This window comes from Hemicordylus capensis, chromosome 11 (assembly GCF_027244095.1).
Source record: "Hemicordylus capensis ecotype Gifberg chromosome 11, rHemCap1.1.pri, whole genome shotgun sequence".
NCBI lineage: Eukaryota > Metazoa > Chordata > Lepidosauria > Squamata > Cordylidae > Hemicordylus > Hemicordylus capensis.
In genome coordinates this window covers 12,740,660-12,759,091 of record NC_069667.1, presented here as the reverse complement: position 1 = coordinate 12,759,091, position 18,432 = coordinate 12,740,660, and the positions used below count along the sequence as shown (strand labels likewise).

The 18,432-nt window shown below is 46.4% G+C and overlaps 1 protein-coding gene and 1 long non-coding RNA gene across 2 annotated transcripts in view; one reads left to right on the top strand and one right to left on the bottom strand.

Annotated features, from left to right (window-relative positions):
* The window catches only part of LOC128335300 (uncharacterized), a 148,259-nt gene extending 141,909 nt beyond the window's left edge, over positions 1-6,350 (bottom strand). The window contains exon 1 of the long non-coding RNA XR_008311569.1: positions 6,284-6,350. This is a non-coding gene — a long non-coding RNA (uncharacterized LOC128335300). The remainder of the gene's footprint in view (positions 1-6,283) is intronic.
* Positions 6,351-8,185: 1,835 nt separating this feature from the next.
* POU3F4 (POU class 3 homeobox 4) lies at positions 8,186-11,799 on the top strand. The gene has a single exon (XM_053274490.1). It carries the CDS (start codon positions 8,251-8,253, stop codon positions 9,364-9,366), a length of 1,116 nt encoding a protein of 371 aa, XP_053130465.1. The 5' UTR covers positions 8,186-8,250; the 3' UTR covers positions 9,367-11,799.
* The last annotated feature ends 6,633 nt before the right edge of the window (positions 11,800-18,432 follow it).

The window sequence follows — 18,432 nt, the reverse complement described above, 5'->3', positions numbered from 1 at the left end:
TTCCTCCTACCTTGCTTCCACAAAACGGAAAATTGGGAGCACACACAGCTCCTAAACCTGGGTAGAACACAGCCTTTTGATTGTGTGGATGACCTCATAGGATGAATGCCTTTCAGGTGATTTTCTTGTGCCGGCTGTGAAGAGCCCCGCCCCCGCAGCTGGCTCCATCCAGTCCAACATCCTGTTTCCAATAGGGTCCATCCAAATTCCTCGAGGAAGCAACAACAACCCTCCCCGTCCTCAGCATCTGGTCCTCAGGAGGATCTGAAACTTAGAAGTTTAGCTCTCACAGCCGTGATGGGCCCATCCGCCTTCTGCATCCATTGTCCTCCCTTTTCTAGCTTGCAGAAGTGTTAGCACAATTGCATATAGAACATCCTTCCGCATTAGACAAAGAAAGCCACATTAAAAAGAAAGCAGTTGCTAGTCCTCAAAGTGGCAGGGAGGGGTGGAACTTGGAGAGGGCGGAGCATCTTCGGCCACGCCCCCAATCGCCGGCGAACGAATGCTCAGTCAAGCACTGGCACCGCCCATACACCGCGGACTATTAATTTGGAGGGCTGGCATGTTTTAACAGGGCAATGCAATAGCCGAGGGAAGACTGCGAAACGCTGCGATTTGTAGCAGCTCTTGTTCCAGATGCATCGCCTCTTCCAGAGCCTGAGAGCCATTGTCTACGTCTCTGCTAGAGGATCTCCCCTCCCCATTGAAGTTGTGTTGTTGTGTTTTTTCAAAACATGCGGGGCGAGGGGGCTGGGCACGGCGAGAGATCTTAACATCTTCTCCCTTGCATAAAGAAGAGCATTAGTTCAACTTTGGCTTGCGACCCTCAATCGATGCAATCCTCTTACTTGGGAGTAAGCCCTATTAAACGCAATGGGGCTCGCCTCGAAGTACATGCATCTAAGCTTTGAACCTGGAAGGCAGTCTTTATTGGAATCACAGTGGACTCCTGTGCATGTTTACTCGGAAAGAAATGACATCGTGTTTAGTGGGATTTATTCTTCTGTATCACAGGACTGCAGTTTTAGAGTGATGTTTCCCAAACGATATATTTTCGCTCGGCATCTACACTTAAGGCAAGCTATTAAGCTATCTGAGTAAATCAGTCCCTTTCTTGATATAGACGCGAAATATGTATTTCGATCTATAAGGGGCTTCCTTGGAAGAGGAACTTTATGCTCTAAAACACCTTTATTTTAGGCGGCTGAATATGGATTCTGGCTATATTAAGAAGTCGTAAAGCTACTTAGTTTGATCTAGAAAGTTTACTTATACACACAAGTTTTGAACATTTGATTTGAGACACGAGGCAGTCTCTCTAAACAATCCTTCTAGTGGAAAATCAAGTACATGAAGAAAAAATTTAGATGAAGAAGACTGCTAGGGAGTGGTAACACTGGAAAGTAGACGGCTAAGAGTCCCTCTTTTGGAAATTTTGCCACTTGAAAGGAAAATCCAACCTAGTTTTCTTTAATGGACACGGTCTTGATGGTCTCTTTACCATCTTTTCAATTAAAACGACCTCCCTTCGTTTTTACATGTTAGAAAATCAATTCTAGCAGATAGGAATCAGCTGAATTTTATTATATGATTATTTTCGTTTAGGTTCCTGCATTTTTCTAAGGGCAGTTTACCACTTGTCTGATCATTTATGCAACTGGAGATACCTCAAAGGCTTCAGATGGGAGTTAATCGGAGGACTGCCCTGTTCTCACAATCAGGTGCTTTTGAACTCTGATATTTAAAGAGGAGTTGCAAACGTGATCCATAGTTGCAAACAATTCCTTTTGGGGGGAGGTAGGAAAGGTGTGGGAACGACAAGTTAAACAATGGTGTAGAAAAGGAAAAGCTCCTCCACACAGACACGTTTCTAAAGATCAAGAAACAAGAAAGCCAATACACTGAATCAAATGACCAAGTCAGATCTCTCTCTCGCCCACACGTAATCCTAAATTCCTAGAAAGACACTGTATGTATATATTGATATTTCTCTCTCCTTTGATAAATCCCTTCTCACCTAAAACTACAACGAATTATACACCGCTTTTCAACAACAGTGCTCAAAGTGGTTTACACAGAAAAATAAATAGAAAAGAAATATGAAAGTTCCCTGTTCCCAAATCTAAATTTCCCCAGATCACAATCTGGGGAAATCTCGTAACAATCTAAAAGGAAACATACGGCTATATAAGGAAAATAAGCGTCCTTATTAGAAAATAAGAGGATAATATGACAGACATCAGCAACAACCGCTGTCCTGGGGCTGGATTGGGCCAGATGCTTCTCCCCTGCTAAATATAAGATAATCAATACGTTTAAAAGGTACCTCTTTGCTCAGAAGGGGTTACAAACGCTAGGCTCAATCCTGGTTTAAAGTGGACTCCCAGCCCCCTCCCTCAAAATACACAGAAGCATGAAACTCGTAACGTGAGGAGGCACACACAAGTGGCCACGAAACTCCTTTTTGCCAGGCGTTGGATGGAAGAAATAACAGAGGAGAGGAGAAATGTTTTGTTGTTCTTGATGTGGAGGGAGGGGTTGGAGTGGAATGGCTTTTACCTTATTGCTTCTGTCAAGGTGGGGAGGAGTTTCCATTTCTGGTCCCTCCCCGGATTTCTCTGTCCGAAATGCAGAACAAATTCACATCCCAGAAGATGCCATCCAGGTGGGAAAGGGAGGCGGGCAGTATTGCTGAACTCTATCCTTATTTGTGGCTTCGCTCTTTGCTTCCCCCCCCCCTCATTCTCATATATATGAGAATTCTTCCGCCCCCCCCTTCATATTCACACACACACACACACACACCGTCTTCTCTGGTGCTTCTATGCAAATCGAGAAGAGGAGAGAATTGTTTCTCTTCCAGAAGCGACCAATATAGACTCAGAGGGGGTGGGAGCTAATATCTGCTAATTGGCTATTTCCCCCTCTAATATTCCCGAAATCTATTCTGCCTCCTCTTCCCGACTTTTGTTTTAAGCGGAAAAGGGACTCTTGCTTGCAGTGAGGAGGGGGTCCCCACTCCCGCCCGTGGGGATGAAGGATGGAGAGAAGGAGAACTAGTCCTATGGAAACCGATGAGTATACAGATGGGGGGGGGAGAGACACCTTTCCTGTTTAAGAAACAGTCAAATCTCTCCCTCTCCCCCCTCCCTCCTTTCCCTTTTCAAGCTCCTGTTTCTCCCGGTTTCTTCGCACTTGTTTCCCACCAAACGTCGTTTCAAGCCGGCCCTGCCTATAAAGTGAACTTGGGCGAAGAGGTGAAGTTTTCTTTATAGAGGTCACGACCTCGCGGCGCTGCCTACCGCCTGCATCTTCATGCTGTATTAAGCACAGTCAAAACTGCACCCTTGAAAGACCTCGCCTCTCCCCCCACGCCACCTCCCCGAGCCTTCCACTCTGTAACTGAGAAATATCTGGGAAAGCTGCAGGCACCATCCACATCTGCCAGGAGAGAGGAGGGAGAAAAGCAGGCAGATGGGTGGACAGGGAGCGGGTACCTTGCAGATGATAGCTATTTGTGTCTTCCTATATATGTTATAGCTCACATAAAGTTTGAAATAATAGTTCTGAGTTAATCATTTTCCCCCCTCCCACTCTCCCGCCCCCCACAAACACGGTACCTGGTTTTTCTTATGTTCCTCTTCCCCTTCGCATCGCGTCCCTTAAACTGCGAGCCCTGATTTCAGACTGTGAACCGCCTTGAATCTTTTGACAAAAGGCGGCGCATCCATATCAAGGAGCGAAGCACAGGCACGCCCTGGCTGAAAGCAGCAAGTGGGCATTTCGGGTGGGAGCGCCCTCCGAAAGAAGCGCAACTAAGTCACAACTTTCCACACGCTCCCATCACTCAGCCCCGAAGATCCGCGTGGCCAGGATCTTGCCCTAAAAGTTCTACACCGCAGAAAAAGGGGAGGGAATGTTGTTGACATCACCGCGCGATCCCAAGCTTGCTTTATTGGGAGTCATCCCGGAATATCCATGGAGGCTTACTCCCAAGTAAATCTGCCGGGTGCAGAACAGCCTTGCTCCAGCCAGGTTTACTCAGAACAGAAGCCAGTCCGCCTTGCTGCCTAACAATAGGAGGTGATCACAGGGAGACTTACTTCGGAATAGGAAGGGCAGAGGGGTGCGCCGAGAGTCTTTATGGCCTTTCCACTCGGGAAAGACCACCTTTCTTGTGGCTTTCTCCCCCGCCCGCCACTTTCTCCTCCACAACAATAGTTCGCGCTTTTTAAGAACGGCCAGAGAGGGGCCTCCAAGGATCCCGTCTTACACCCAAGCTTTAAAGCTCTCCTTTTTCTTTTGGCCAAGTGTGTTTTGGGGTGAGAGAGAGAGAGAGAGAACTGTATTATAGCACTTTCCCCAGCTTTAGCAAACAAACAAACAAACAAGCCTGTTTCTCTGTACAGAGCCTTCCAGCCGCCCCCAGCCAAGATGGTAGAGATTTCTAGCTCTTTTGTGGCTCATTCATGCCACAGCGAGGAGGGGGAGGGGGTGGAAGGGGAGGGGATATATTTAGGAAAATAAAGTTATCCCTCTTGGGGGACGGACATTCTACTCAGCACCAAATCATTAAAATAATTAAGAGCGGGTTAAACAAAATAAAGAACCAGTTAATCAACCTCCCAGAGTTGGTTAATTTCTTTCTCTGTTTTTTTGAAAAAATCATTAAGGTCTCCCTGAAGTCTATGAAAAATAAGTTACAGATTCTTGCAACAGTTGCTCTGGGTGTCCTTACAAGGAGACCTCTCCCATGTTCAGACGGGGTCGGTCTATTGAATGAGGGCCTTTTATTCTGGATGGGGCGACGGATTTGCGGCTCTGGGTCCCCTTTTATGCCTCTCGCTATGGAAACCCGGATCATGGGGAGAACTATGCGGGGCTGAATAGAGGAAAGCAGCAGAAAGGAGCGTCTGAGAGCGGCATCTGTTACACTCGGGAAGTTAGACTGACAGGAAAGAGCTAAAGAAACCCTCTCCAGCAGATTAGGAGCAAAAGCAAGGAGGGGTGAACGCCATGCAGATAAAAAACACTCCAGAGAGAGAGAGAAAGGGGGAGGAATCAAGGATATATTCAACCAGATATCTAAGGCAGCCTTCATATACAGCTGCATTTAAAATTGCATGGAGATTTGGTGTGTGTGTGTGTCTCACACACACACACACACACACACACACACACACACAGAGCGATATTTAGGGTTTGATTTCTCAAGGCCTGCTCTTGAATTAAATCCATTCTCCTGGGAAGCAGTGGAGATTGTGAAGTTCGTAAAAATAAAAGTGATTTCCGAGGCATGTCAAAGGCAACTGGAGGGAAGCAGGCTCGGCTTCGATTCACTTTCCTTCCCTCCTAAACCAGATCGCGAGTTTAAACAGGTCCATTTGGAATCAACGCCCCCCACCCTCCATTGAGGCTGGTGGTCTTACTCCCAAGTAAATGCGTTCAGACGTGGAAGAGTCGGAGCTGTTCAATCTGCAACAGTTCTGTTTAGCTACCGCCTAGTGGGTTCTCTTTCCTTTCTCAGGCAGCAGAATGAGAGCAAAGTTTGGTTTAAAAATCCTAGAGAGCGAGAGAGAGAGAGCCCGCGAGCTTTGTTCTAGCTCCGCTATTGAGCTTTCCAGAGACATGGTCATCCGAAATATAGTGGATCCTATTTTCAATTTCCATTAGGCTGGGTGAATTTCATTCTTCCCCTCCTGCAGACATTTTTTCTATCTACTGACTTTCTAGGCTGAACCTCCCCATGCTTTCCTGTTCCTCTCCCTTCCACTCTATCGAAAGAACGCTCCTGCTTAAAGCACTTGAAACACCACCACCCCCGCCATCCTTCAAATTATTACGGATTATCCTACGGATCCAGCAAGGACCACAGTCAGCCACGCGAGAAATAAACTCAACCCGCAATTTCCCAGCAACCTCCCACCCTCCAAATCACATTCCAACTTAAAAGCAAAAACAGATCATCCAGACCAGATCAGAGACATCTCCACCAGAAGTCGAGTTCCACCAAAGAGTAAAAGTTTACCAACTTCCTCAATATACCTTTTTGAAATAAATAAATAAATGAAAATAGTTATCAAATATCTATAAACACTGGTCAACTGGACCGGGCCGGGAAAGTTTGCTGAGAAATTTTCAACTACTGTCTTATCCTGAGTTGAAGGAAGAAAGAAAGAAAGAAAGAAAGAAAGAAAGAAAGAAAGAAAGAAAGAAAGAAAGATTCAGCTCAAATTCAACAGGGGAGAGAGCGCCAGCGAGACAGGAGGGGAAAGCTCACCTGATATAGGGCGATATTTTCATTTTCTTGCATTTTCCTCCAGATCTGTCTTCCTAGAGAACTTAATGCCTTAATGACTTTCGGGTAGCTGCAAGCCTTCTTTTATTTCTGCTAAATATATGAAAATGTATGCAAATTTAAATCAAGCTTAACCTAGGCGCTCCTGCAATATATTTAATGGAATTTCAAACCAATAAGGGAACTGCGATGCTGCCTTCTGTAAGTGCAAATATAATTACGCAGCTAGGTTACCTCCGAAATTATGCAAGGAAAGGTCATTTTTAAAAAACTTCAGTGATTTTTTTTTCTGAAGGTATTAGGGTTTAATTTTCTCAGCTGGAACACTAAAACAAATCCGAAACGCTCCGATTTCTGCTCCTGAGCGCAACATTGAAAGAGAAACACACAATAGATGCTGCTTTCTTGATTCACAAAATGGATTGAAACTGAACTTGAAGGAAAGAAACAGCAGGAATACTGCCTTCTCGCATTTCTCTTTTCATTGTTTCACCTATCTATAATTTGGTTTTTTTCCTCTTTTCACAAAGAAACTGTTTAAAACAAAAATAAAGCAACACCACCCCCCTTTTACGGCGTTGTTATTTTTTAAAAAAGTATATGCAATCCCTGGCAGTTTTCTGTCATATTTCAAAGTTGGAGAGGGTTAGGGCTCGGAGAGATCATTCTAATCTATTCATACAATTTGCCAGATTTTGTGGGTGTGCTTTCAGTATTTTGGAAAGAAGCAGACACACAAGCCACCACCAGCACCCTTGCAAGGGAACCCAGAAAGCAGGAGAGCGATTTGCACCCAGGGTGAACGGGCGCGTTTCTCCTGTCGCGTTCACACAAGTTGTGTGCCTCACGTCCCAGGTTCAGCGGATTGAGAAGTTGCGGAGCTGTTAGGAAACGTGCATTTCTCATGCAGGGGGAGAGAGAACAGCCAGGGCGCCGGGGTGACCAGGCGAGTGTGGAGGCAAACATTGCACCACCGAAATTATACCAACGGCGCAGGCAGGATTTGCATTTAAATCAGGGTATGGGTTAACTACTGATTTACCAACACATCCACGTCGGTTGCAAGTAAACAAGTAAAGCCCTATCACATCTCCCTCTCTGTATGTGTTCCTGTTTCATTCAAATATATATATGAGTGTGTGTGTGTGTGTGTGTGTGTGTGTGTGTGTGTGTGTATCTCACACATACACGAGAACAATTTATTTGGGATGGAAGCTTTGTTTCTTTTGTTGTTGTCCTCTTATTATTATTATTATTTTTATTTTTAAACCACTCCCAATTACTTTCAGACTGAATTCAAGATGTTAAGAGGAGGGATCTGGGGAGGGGGTATCCCTATCCACTGTGCTAAGAAGAAGCTGTCAGTCTTGGAGGCAGGTATTTAACCTCTCTTCATTCCCCCCACCCTCGTTTTGGAGGAGGGGGGCTATACCTGGAATTAATCACTACAAATTTAAACCATGCCCTCGCATCCCCTTTCCTCCTCCTCCTTCCTCCCCTCCCCCTCTCCTCTCCTTTCTCTTCTTCTCCTCCAAATAAGAGCTGAAAGATGAAGTGTGTGTGTGGGGGGGGGGGAGAGATAAATACACCCGTGCTTTTGCCCCGCAGCACAGAAAGGGTTAACCCTCTGAACCGTGGGCAGGCCACCGGCAGCAGCCAATGGAGCCCGCCGCTCGCTTCACTTCCTGCTTCCAGACTCCCTCGTTTTAACCCTTCGCCTCCCGCCAGCCTCCTCTGGCTGGGCGCCGAGCCGGCCCCTCGGCCAGCCCTGATTGGCCGCGGCGCCCACTTCCCGGCGGCAGGACGCGTCGGGATTGGCCGTCGGGGCTGCCCGTCAGGGCGCGGGGGCTGCTTCGGCTCCCTTTTGGCTGGGTAGATGTCAAAGGCTGCAAGCGTCTCCCCGTGCCACACTATAACGAGCAGGGGGAATCCTGCGCACGGCGCGCGCGATGGCGACCGCCGCCTCGAATCCCTACAGCATCCTCAACTCCAGCTCCCTGGTCCATGCAGACTCAACGGGGATGCAGCAGGGGAGCCCTTTCCGGAACCCCCAGAAACTTCTCCAAAGTGACTACTTGCAAGGCGTGCCTAGCAACGGGCATCCGCTGGGGCACCACTGGGTGACCAGCCTGAGCGATGCGGGCCCCTGGTCGTCCACCCTGAGCTCCAGCCCGCTGGACCAGCCCGACGTGAAGCCCGGGCGGGAGGACCTGCAGCTGGGGGCCATCATCCATCACCGCTCGCCTCACGTCAGCCACCACTCGCCTCACCACCCCAGCCACCCCAATGCCTGGGGAGCCAGCCCGGCGCACAGCTCGGCGCTCACGTCGAGCGGGCAGCCCCCGCCGCCGCCGCCTCCCTTGAACGTCTACTCTCAGGCCGGCTTCACGGTCAGCGGGATGCTGGAGCACGGCGGGCTGACGCCGCCGCCGGCCTCGGGGACGCCGCAGGCCATGCACCAGGTGCTACGGGACACGCCGGAGCACGGCGAGCTGGGCTCGCACCACTGCCAGGACCACTCGGACGAGGAGACGCCGACGTCGGACGAGCTGGAGCAGTTCGCCAAGCAGTTCAAGCAGCGGCGGATCAAGCTGGGCTTCACGCAGGCCGACGTGGGCTTGGCGCTGGGCACCCTCTACGGCAACGTCTTCTCGCAGACCACCATCTGCCGCTTCGAGGCTCTGCAGCTCAGCTTCAAGAACATGTGCAAGCTCAAGCCGCTGCTGAACAAGTGGCTGGAGGAGGCCGACTCCTCCACGGGCAGCCCCACCAGCATCGACAAGATCGCCGCGCAGGGCCGGAAGCGCAAGAAGCGGACCTCCATCGAGGTGAGTGTCAAAGGCGTGCTGGAGACCCATTTCTTGAAATGCCCCAAGCCGGCGGCGCAGGAGATCTCCTCGCTGGCAGACAGCCTGCAGCTGGAGAAGGAGGTCGTGCGGGTCTGGTTTTGCAACCGACGGCAGAAAGAAAAGCGCATGACTCCGCCAGGGGAGCCGCCGCAGCCGCACGAGGTTTACTCGCAGCAGCACGCCGTGAAAACAGACTCCAGTTGCCACGATCTCTGACTATGAAGGACCCACTTGGGGACTGGGCAGCGGCGCGGATCGTTGGGTGCCATCACAGCTTCTTCTTTTTCCTCTCACCAGGATTTGTAGCTTATGTTCGACGTCCCTTCACAAAACAAAACAATCTGGCCACAGCACTACAGAAAGGAAAGGAAAAAATCGCGGGGCGGGGGGGCTCTCTCCAGTTTTGCATCCTTCACAGCACTCCAGGAAAAAAAAAATACCTAGAATTAAAACTAATAATAATAATAATAATAATTAATAGGAAAGGGGGGATGGAGGGTGAGCCATCTCTTTCCTGTTGTCTGAGGGCAGTATATAAATATATTTATCCATATTATATACATATACATATTTTGTTATTCCTTCCTCCAGTCTTTTGTCTTCCTCGCCGATTCGTATGCTCAAAAAAGTCCAAAGCTTTTGTTTGAAAAATCGCCAGTATGAAAACAAAACCAAACGAAGCCCATCTTTCTCTCTCACTATAAATACAGGTGCTTTTTTTTTTTTTTTTTTTAAGACAAGACGTGCCTGTGAATAGCCTTTCAGCGCCTTGGTCAGATCCGGTGTATTTTCAAAGGATTTTATTTTATTTTTTATTTTTTGGATCGACGTTTAGCTTGGCGGGACTTGGCTTACTGGTTCAAAAGGGGACGGCGACGTGGCGGCCTCTCCAAGGTCGGAGGTGTTTTACTACAATGTACACGCAACATGAGGGACCTGAAATTGTAACGCGCTTGATCAGCCCTTCAGTTGATTGGCCTTTCAATTGATCAGCCCTATTGTATGCCACTGATTATATATGTGTGTATTATTTGGAGCAAAGGCAAATTTATTCTACGAATTTCCCAAACCCCACCAGAAAAGGAGAAGCCGAATGCCCCCTTCTCTAAATCCCAAAGACAAAAGGAAGAGGTGCCTACATAGAAAGATCTTGATTTTCTTCCTCTATTCCCATTCCTATTTATTTTAGTAACTTTCAACTCTTGTACGATCTCAGCATAGATATTCTCTTGTGGAACGATCCCCGCCCCAGTTCCCTCTCTGATGTTGACTCTGCCAACAAAGATCAAAGATCTAAAATGAAACCTCACCAACATTTTAATTTTTATTTCAAAGCGCAATTTCCCGGTCTCTCGCTATCCGATTTTTTAATATAAGGATCATTGCTCGGCGTCCGACAGCGGTCTGTAGTAAAAACACTCTTCCTTTTGGAAGCTTTAGCTTCGGAATTAACCGGTTGGCCTGCGTTTCCTTTAAAGAAAAATCGGAGTAGGTTGAAATGAATTGAGGAAGGGGGTAGTAGTTTGGAGAGAGGAGGTAATCATTTGCTATGACCTTACTGATATGGAAAAATTATGCTTTAGGAGGAAATGCTAAACATGTCAAAAAACGGAGCTTTCAAAAATGTGTTTCCTAAAAGAAAGGACATGATGAACATGTTATTTGGGTTGTAGGAGGTTTCATTTGGATGTAGGAAACAGAATCTGCTCCAGTTGGAGGTGTGTGTGTGTTTACAGAGGGGCACTTGTAGTGGTGTGTACACACACACACACACACACACACACACGACTAGTGGCGCATTGTCTGTCTATACACATGTATACAGACCCAAAGTAAACATACATATATCTGAAGCAGACGCAACCAAAACGTGACACCAAAAGGAATCGATCCCCATGCATGTGTTTGACAGAGCAGTAAGTAGATGGATACAAATCTTTATCCTACCCCCAAAGTCCAGCAAATTATGTCCCCGCCCCCAGTCTATCTTACACATCAATATAATATGAAAGGCCCTATACCCGAAATGTGCATCCCTGGAACAGAGGAAATACGCTGCCAGTTTAATTGCAGAAAAAGGACCTCGCCATCCCCATTTGTCTTTTTTTCATCCCCCTTCCCCTTCTTCTAGCATCACCATTTTCATTTTGACATTTCTATTCCACCCCCCCCCCCAGTAATCTTGAATCTGCGCTAATATCCCAACACTGAAGACCCTGCTATCTCTCTGCCAACTTTATATTAAAAAAGTGTACAGTTTTGTATATTCTAAACGTTTTTTGGGAAGTTATTAATTTAAAAGAAAAAAAGATCATTTAGATTATTCATTTAGTAACGGATGTATAATAAACGCTATTTTCATTAAAGTTGCTTTTTTCAACTATTTTATTCCAAATTGCCTATCGCAGTTGCCGACAATTATTTATTTTCAATAAATTCCGCATTATGTTTAAAAATAAATTTAAAAAATCATTAAAAAAAATACCCGAAGCGGCTGTCGAAAGCAAGGAAGGATTAAGAAAAGCGGTTCGCTTGTGATGTTTGACTGTCAACCAATTTTAGTCGAGGTGGGTTTATATTGACGCAATATTTTATTGTTGTAAAGACACACACACACAAAAGGTCTAAATAAAACATTTTTACAAATTAAAAAAATGTTGAGTTTATTTATGTGGGTTGTAAAGAACTGGGAAGCCTTTAGAAAAGCGGTCACGATTTCCTCTCGTCCTGTGTCCTTTGCGGCCTTTAAAATACTATCGTTATTATTAAGATGAGTATTTCTTTTCTTATTGAGGTTATTAATATTTTGGTGAATTTTTAAAGCCGAGGCACGCCATTTTTTAAAGAACCCTTTCCCAAGTTTCTCAGATGAACATTGCAAGGTCTGGTAAACTTTTCCTTTCAAACCTGTCATAGGGCTAATAATATCTTTCACTGGCCTAGAGGCCACTATCGGCTTCCCAGATCACCTGGAGTGGGTAGGGAGGAGAGTAATGGACTCCCCCCCCCCACTTCCAATAGGACAATATCTTCCAGGTAAAGAAATGGCTCGAGATGATCTAATTCTTAGCACAAATCCTACGCGCAGGAACGTATTCTTTCGATGTCTGTCAATTTCCCCTTCCTCGAGCAGGTCACTTGAGTCAATGTCATTGAGCGTTTGGGCAAAACATTGCTTCTCTTTCGGTCGGTTGGCGGCAAAAAGAGTTGGAGGCCGTATGTTTTCTGGTCAGCTGGGCCATCTTGCTTGATTCAGATTTTTCTGGCCACGGTGGAAGGAAGCTACAGAGGCGATCTGGCTAGGCGGTGGTGTTGATGAGGTGGGGCGGAATCTTTCCTCCTCAGACGAGCCCTTTGCAATTGACAGTCGGAGAGGGTCCAGCAGTGTGACTTCGGCTGGGATGTGTCTGCATGCACGGCTGTCTTCGCGTGGTGGCAGCAATCGGGGCTCGCCGATTCTAATCGAAAACAGAGAAGCCTGCTTCTCGGCAGAAGCGAGTGGGGGAGGGGAGGAGACCGGGGAGGCCTTTGTGAAGGCAGGCAGGGGCTCTGGGCTGGTCTGTTTGTGGTGGGTCTCAGGCTGCTGCCACCCTCCAGGCACCCCACTGGACACGGGGGAGGGGGTGGGTTGACTCCTGAGCAAACAGGCAGCGGCTGGCACCGCGCAAAGGGATCCTTGGAGGAGGAGGCCGGGATACCGTTTCAGGATGCGTTTTCTTTGCCTGCCCCGCAGTCGTCTTGCAAAGCAACGCGTGCTTCGAAATCGGCTGCATCGTCCTTTTTCTGTATGCACAGGGCACTTTTCGATGCGCAAAGAGCGGCGCGCGGGGGGTGTGTGTTGGGTGTGCGTGGCTTTTAGTATTGGTTTCGTTCCTCCTCCAAGCCAGCCAGGTTCTTGTTGGGTCAATTGTTCTAGAACTGTGTACAGGAGGGCAACTGTGGAGCTGGAGCGCTTAATACCGATTCGGAACCCGCTTTATACTGGAAGCCCCCCCCCCCCGCGTCCTCTTGGTTTGCTTCTGGGGAGGTGTGTTTCAGATCTGGGGTGTTTTCTAGGGGGAACCCTGCGAACGCCTTGAATTCAGCTGGGATGTGGAAAGGGCTGTGTAATATATAGGGTCTCCCGCACAATTCATCCCCCAAGAGTGTGTGTGTGTGTGTGTGTGTGTGATGGGGGCAGGCACTGCCTCCTAACATGGGAACATCGGCCATGTGTGAGCAGGTCAGTCTTTTTTGTTTCGGCAAATGTGATTCCGCTTCCAGATCAGAACAAGCTCGGCCGCAGAAGTGGCCACCGATGGCTTGGCCAGAGCAGGAGGGAGTTAATATGCACGGAGCCTGCTTCTTTTGTTGCCCATATCAGCCTCCACCCCACCCACAGTCCCCAGCCTCAAGAAGTAGCCTTGGCTTGGGCTGCTTCCCTGAAGCCTTTATGGCCAGTGGTGGGGAGGGGGGGGGGGTTGCCTATGGGCTTCCGTTCACTTCCATGAGAACAAGAAAGTGGCGGGCGGGGGGGCTGCAAAGAATAACGACAGTTAATCATATGTAATGGGATGACATAGAGCGTCCATTCCCCCTCCCCTTCCCCCTCGATCACCTGATCTGAGCAATAGGTGTTGTGGTGGTGGTGGTGGGGGGGGAAGGCTTGATAACAGCAGCAAAAATTGTGATGCAGCCCATCTCAGTCTCTCTAAAAATGAAGGCAGGAAGGGCAGAGATAAACAATACATAATATTTTGTTTAAGAGCAAGATGAATGGTTTTTGTAGCAAGTTGTACAATGTACTTTCTATATTACAAGAAAAGAGAGATGTCTATTCAAGGGTGTGTGTGTGTGTGTGTATGCACTCGCACAAACGCAAGGGCGCACACACACTCTCTTCAGGGATCTGGATAATACTTGTGCGGAGTTCTGTTTGTAGCTTAAGAGAGAGGGAGAGAGAGTACGTACACATGCACACATACACACCTTGCAAAGCCTTTAATAGTCATAGAATTCCTATTTGCTCACATCATAATTCTCTTTATTTAGCGGGGAAAGAGTAACTGGCCCTATCCACCCCCAGCACAGTTCCTCCAGTGACTGTTGCTGGTGTCTATTGTTTCTTTTTAGATTGTGAGCCCTTTGGGGACAGGGAGCCATCCTATTTATTTATTATTTCTCTGTGTTAACCGCCCTGAGCCATTTTTGGAAAGGCAGTATAGAACTCAAATAAATAAATAAATAATACCAGGAGAGGGGAAATCCAGCCATTATTGAGACTGTAAGGCTGCAGGTGGGGCGTTGTCATTAATTCTGTTCTGTCTCAAAAGAGTGCTTTGTTTTTGCTTTTTAGGTGCTTAAGAAAGAATGATAGATATGACTTTAATTGCCTGTGTTTAGAGCATGCACAAAAGCAAAACTTATAAAAACCATATGGTTGTAAAAAAAAAAATTACATTTGCACAACAATCTTTGTTGCACTCTTAGTATGTCCACCTGCATGCATTAGTGTTAATTTCTATCAGAAACACAGGAAGTTAAAGCAAGTGTTGAGAGTTTAGCAAGTGCTTTCAGTACTGGAACTAGGGTCAGGGGCTGAGATTCTGCCAGAATCCAATGCATATTTTATTCCAGGAATAACAACTGGAGGGAGGGTGCACGCATGCGCTGAACTGTTTTCTGAGGCGCCCAGCCCTAACTCACAGGCCACAGATCCCCCCCCCTCCATTATCATTGCACTTTATTCTTTCCAGTGATAGCTAAGTCCTTACAGGGTGACAGCCTGAGATTGGTTGCTCTGAAGATTTTGCTGAGCTAGCCTAAGGCCCAGATCTGGAGTCAGAGCATCTTCAGCCAGGTGCCTTCAGGTACGGGCTTTTCATGGTCTGAAGGCAGTGCTGAAGTTAAGGAGATTTATGTCTGATCACTATCTGGATAAGATATTACCTGGGAACTCCATGTATGCTGCCTTGAGTTCCATCATGGAGGAAATAAAATATTTTGCTGTGTTCCCGAATGCTACTATAGGCCTGTACAATCTGTGACCAACTTAGCTTGGCAGTCATGTTTTCCAGCTCCACTCCTGAAAACCCAGGCAGGCAGTTTAAAAGAAAGTTTATTAAGCTCTTAGGCTGCGATACAGGGTTGGTGGGTTGCCTTTGGCCAGGGGGGATATGTGTTGTGCGGATGTGTGCAGGTCTCTACATTTACTAAAATGTAGAGAGAGCAAATAGGTGTTTTGGTGTTGAGTATCCTGTCCTCAGGATCTCCAGTATTTGAAAAATAGTCTATTTCAAATTCTTTTGCATTTAGAAAATGGCTCTTGTGCTGCTTCCTTTGGTAAAGCAACACCTGCCATGTTGTCATCTGTAGGACTGTTTTAAAGTCCTTGGAGAAGCAAGCTGGGTAAGCGCTCTCCCTTGGGAAACTCTCAGATAATTATACCATGGAAGAGAGGCTCCAGCTTAATCGGAGCCATTCTCTATAGTCTTCTTAGAAGAGGCCAAGCACTAGGTAGCACCCTCAGACAGCTGCCAAGACCCCTGCACCCTGGCAGGGTCAACCACTCCCCTCCAGTCAGTGGGACTGGCTGGTGGAGGTCACAACTTCTCTCTCACAATGCCCTGACATAGCGCTGTTCCACCAATGGGGACCACCATCTCCCCACCACCCCCAACGGCCCAGAATAATGCCTTGTTGGGCACACTGAAAGAAAACATGATGCTCCCCCATCCCCGGTCTCCAAAAGGAGCACTGCTCCCATCACAGATCTTAGGGGGGCTAGATTGATAGGAAGGGCCCTCCTGAAGGACACTCTGTCTGTTGAGGGTCTCGCCCACCTCAAAACTGAAGCCAGCCCTGTTTAGCAGATCAATTAACTGAGCCCAGTACCTGCTATCCTGCATCTCTGCTACCTGTAGATGCTCTGTTCACAAAAAGGTTAAAGTTTATACTGCAGGATTGGTGCCATTATATGATGATTATATCTCAGATGAAGACAGAAGGGGAATTTATTCCCCAATCTCATTTTTCTAAAAAAGCTAAATGGCACAAAAATCTATGAGCGTAATTAAAATGATGGTAATTAAACACACTGATTTCTTTTTTTTAAAAAAAACCCACAACTATCTAAATAGTGTCATTTAAGGGCATTGTTTTAAATCAATTGTTTTATTATCAAATATCTATATGAAGGATTGAAATGCTTATTATATTTTGGAAAGTAAGACCTAGCAGCATTTTAAAAGATCCTTTCAGTGTTAAATTTGATATTCTGCATGTTCTATTATTGTGCAACTAGAAGATTTTCTTTTGTTATATTTTCTTTTTTTCAAAATTCATGTGTTTAGCATAGCTGTCAAAAGACAAAATGAGTACAATAAAAGGCAGATGTAAACAGAACGGATTTAAAGAAAATTTTATAGGGAAAAAGCTACATGGAAATCCATTTAAATCCATTTAGAGAAACAAAAGTTCTCTTACACCACACATTTCAAAGTCGAGCATATTTCTGAGCAAAAGGAAACTCTTTCCTGCCACCTAATGTTAAGGATAGATCACTGTCAGCTTCTTTGGTCCAGTTCACACAAACAGCTAACATGCTCGGCACTCACTGAGTGCAATGTTCATCACAGACCATCAATCAACTATTTACATATATAATCCCAGATTAATCAGTACAAACAGAATTTTCATATCACCTGATGTGAACTCAAAACACAGGGTCCCCCCCCCTCCCCGCCCGCCAGAAGGAGACAATTCACATAACTATTCTGAGAATCATCAAATTCTGAAAGATCAATAATGAAGGGAGGAAAGCTGGTTTTGGAGGTAGGGAGCACCAATTGTCCCCTTTGCTAAGTAGGGTCTGCCTTAGTTTTCATTTGGATGGGTGACATATGAGCACTGTCTGATGTAAGATATTCCTCTTAGGGGATGAGACTCCTGCCTGAAATCTTGGAGAGCTACTGCCAACCAGTGTAGACAATACTGAACTAGGTGGACCAATGATCTGACTGGGTAGAAGGCAGCTTCCTATGTTCCAATGCAGGCGTGAACTAATCTTTATTCACTATATATCTGCTCTGTAATTTGCATGCATTATCTATATATGCTGAATGTATAAAATGGATATGTTTGACTCTGTGTGTGTGTGATCTTCAGGGTTGTATTGTGGGGAGGGAGCACTTACAGTAGCAGCTGCATAGGTCTGCCTGCTCCTGGTAGCTCTCCATTCCCCAAACACAGCCCCACAGAAGCTACAGAGCCTCCCCTTCCAAGCCATAACATTCCCATATGTGGATTGCTTTGGATGGGAATGCTGGAATTCATGCATCACATTTTGATTGTTTAATGTTTTAAAAAGTTCATTTTACAGGCTTTTCTAGTTAAGAGTATGTGTCAAAAGCGGGCTTTCTGGAGGTCCTGGAAATAGTGTAACCACTTTGGGATACACTTTGACTCCTGTTTTGTGGGAGAGAAAACAGAAACATCCTGATTTCGGATCTTTCTAATAACTGGATTTGTTGGCTTACAGCTGTCCAATGTTTCAGGACTCTCACTGATCAAGATAGATCAGTGATAGGTAATTTGCTTTGCATGCAGAAGGTCCCAGCTTCATCTCCAGATAGGGGTGGGAAAGATGAGGGATGTGCATAAAATGTATTTTGCGCTTTGTTTCAAGCTCGAAACAAAATGCAGACGACCAAATTGTTCCATCAAAACAGTGGTCGATCCAGTTATTATGATGGAACAAACCTTGAAACATTGAGTGTTTCAGTCATAGGGAACACTGGAGAAACACAAAACACCCCATTGTTCCCCATGGGTAGCTCCTAGGGACACCAAAGTGGGTTGGGTGGTAGGGCATGAGGGGTGGAACCTACCACCCAACTCACAAAAGAGATGAAGAAGCAGGTGATTTTAAACATTTTTAACCTCCCCCCACCAACCCCTATAGGGCTCTCTCTGCCTCCCAGTCCCTTTGAATATATTTTGAAACTCCCTCCTTTGGGCTCCCCCTCCCTACCCCCCAGTCAATGGGGGCAGAATTGCTCATGACAACACTTGATTTGTATGATAACAAGCCAACCAATAAGCAAGGAGATCACAAGCCAATCAGAAGCCAGTGCCACAAAACCAATCAGCAAGGGACAAACAGGCCTCCAAAATGGCACTAAAAATGCCACTTGAATCAAATGGGGTTCTTTTGTTCCAAGCTTGGAACAGGCCCTTTATTTAAAGGGCATTTTGTTTCAAGCTAGAGACACTTGAAACTGCCCGTTTCGACGTCGGAATGCT

Excerpts from the sequence above, each read along its gene's own strand:
- POU3F4 (XM_053274490.1), top strand. The coding sequence starts at position 8,251 with ATGGCGACCGCCGCCTCGAATCCCTACAGCATCCTCAACTCCAGCTCC.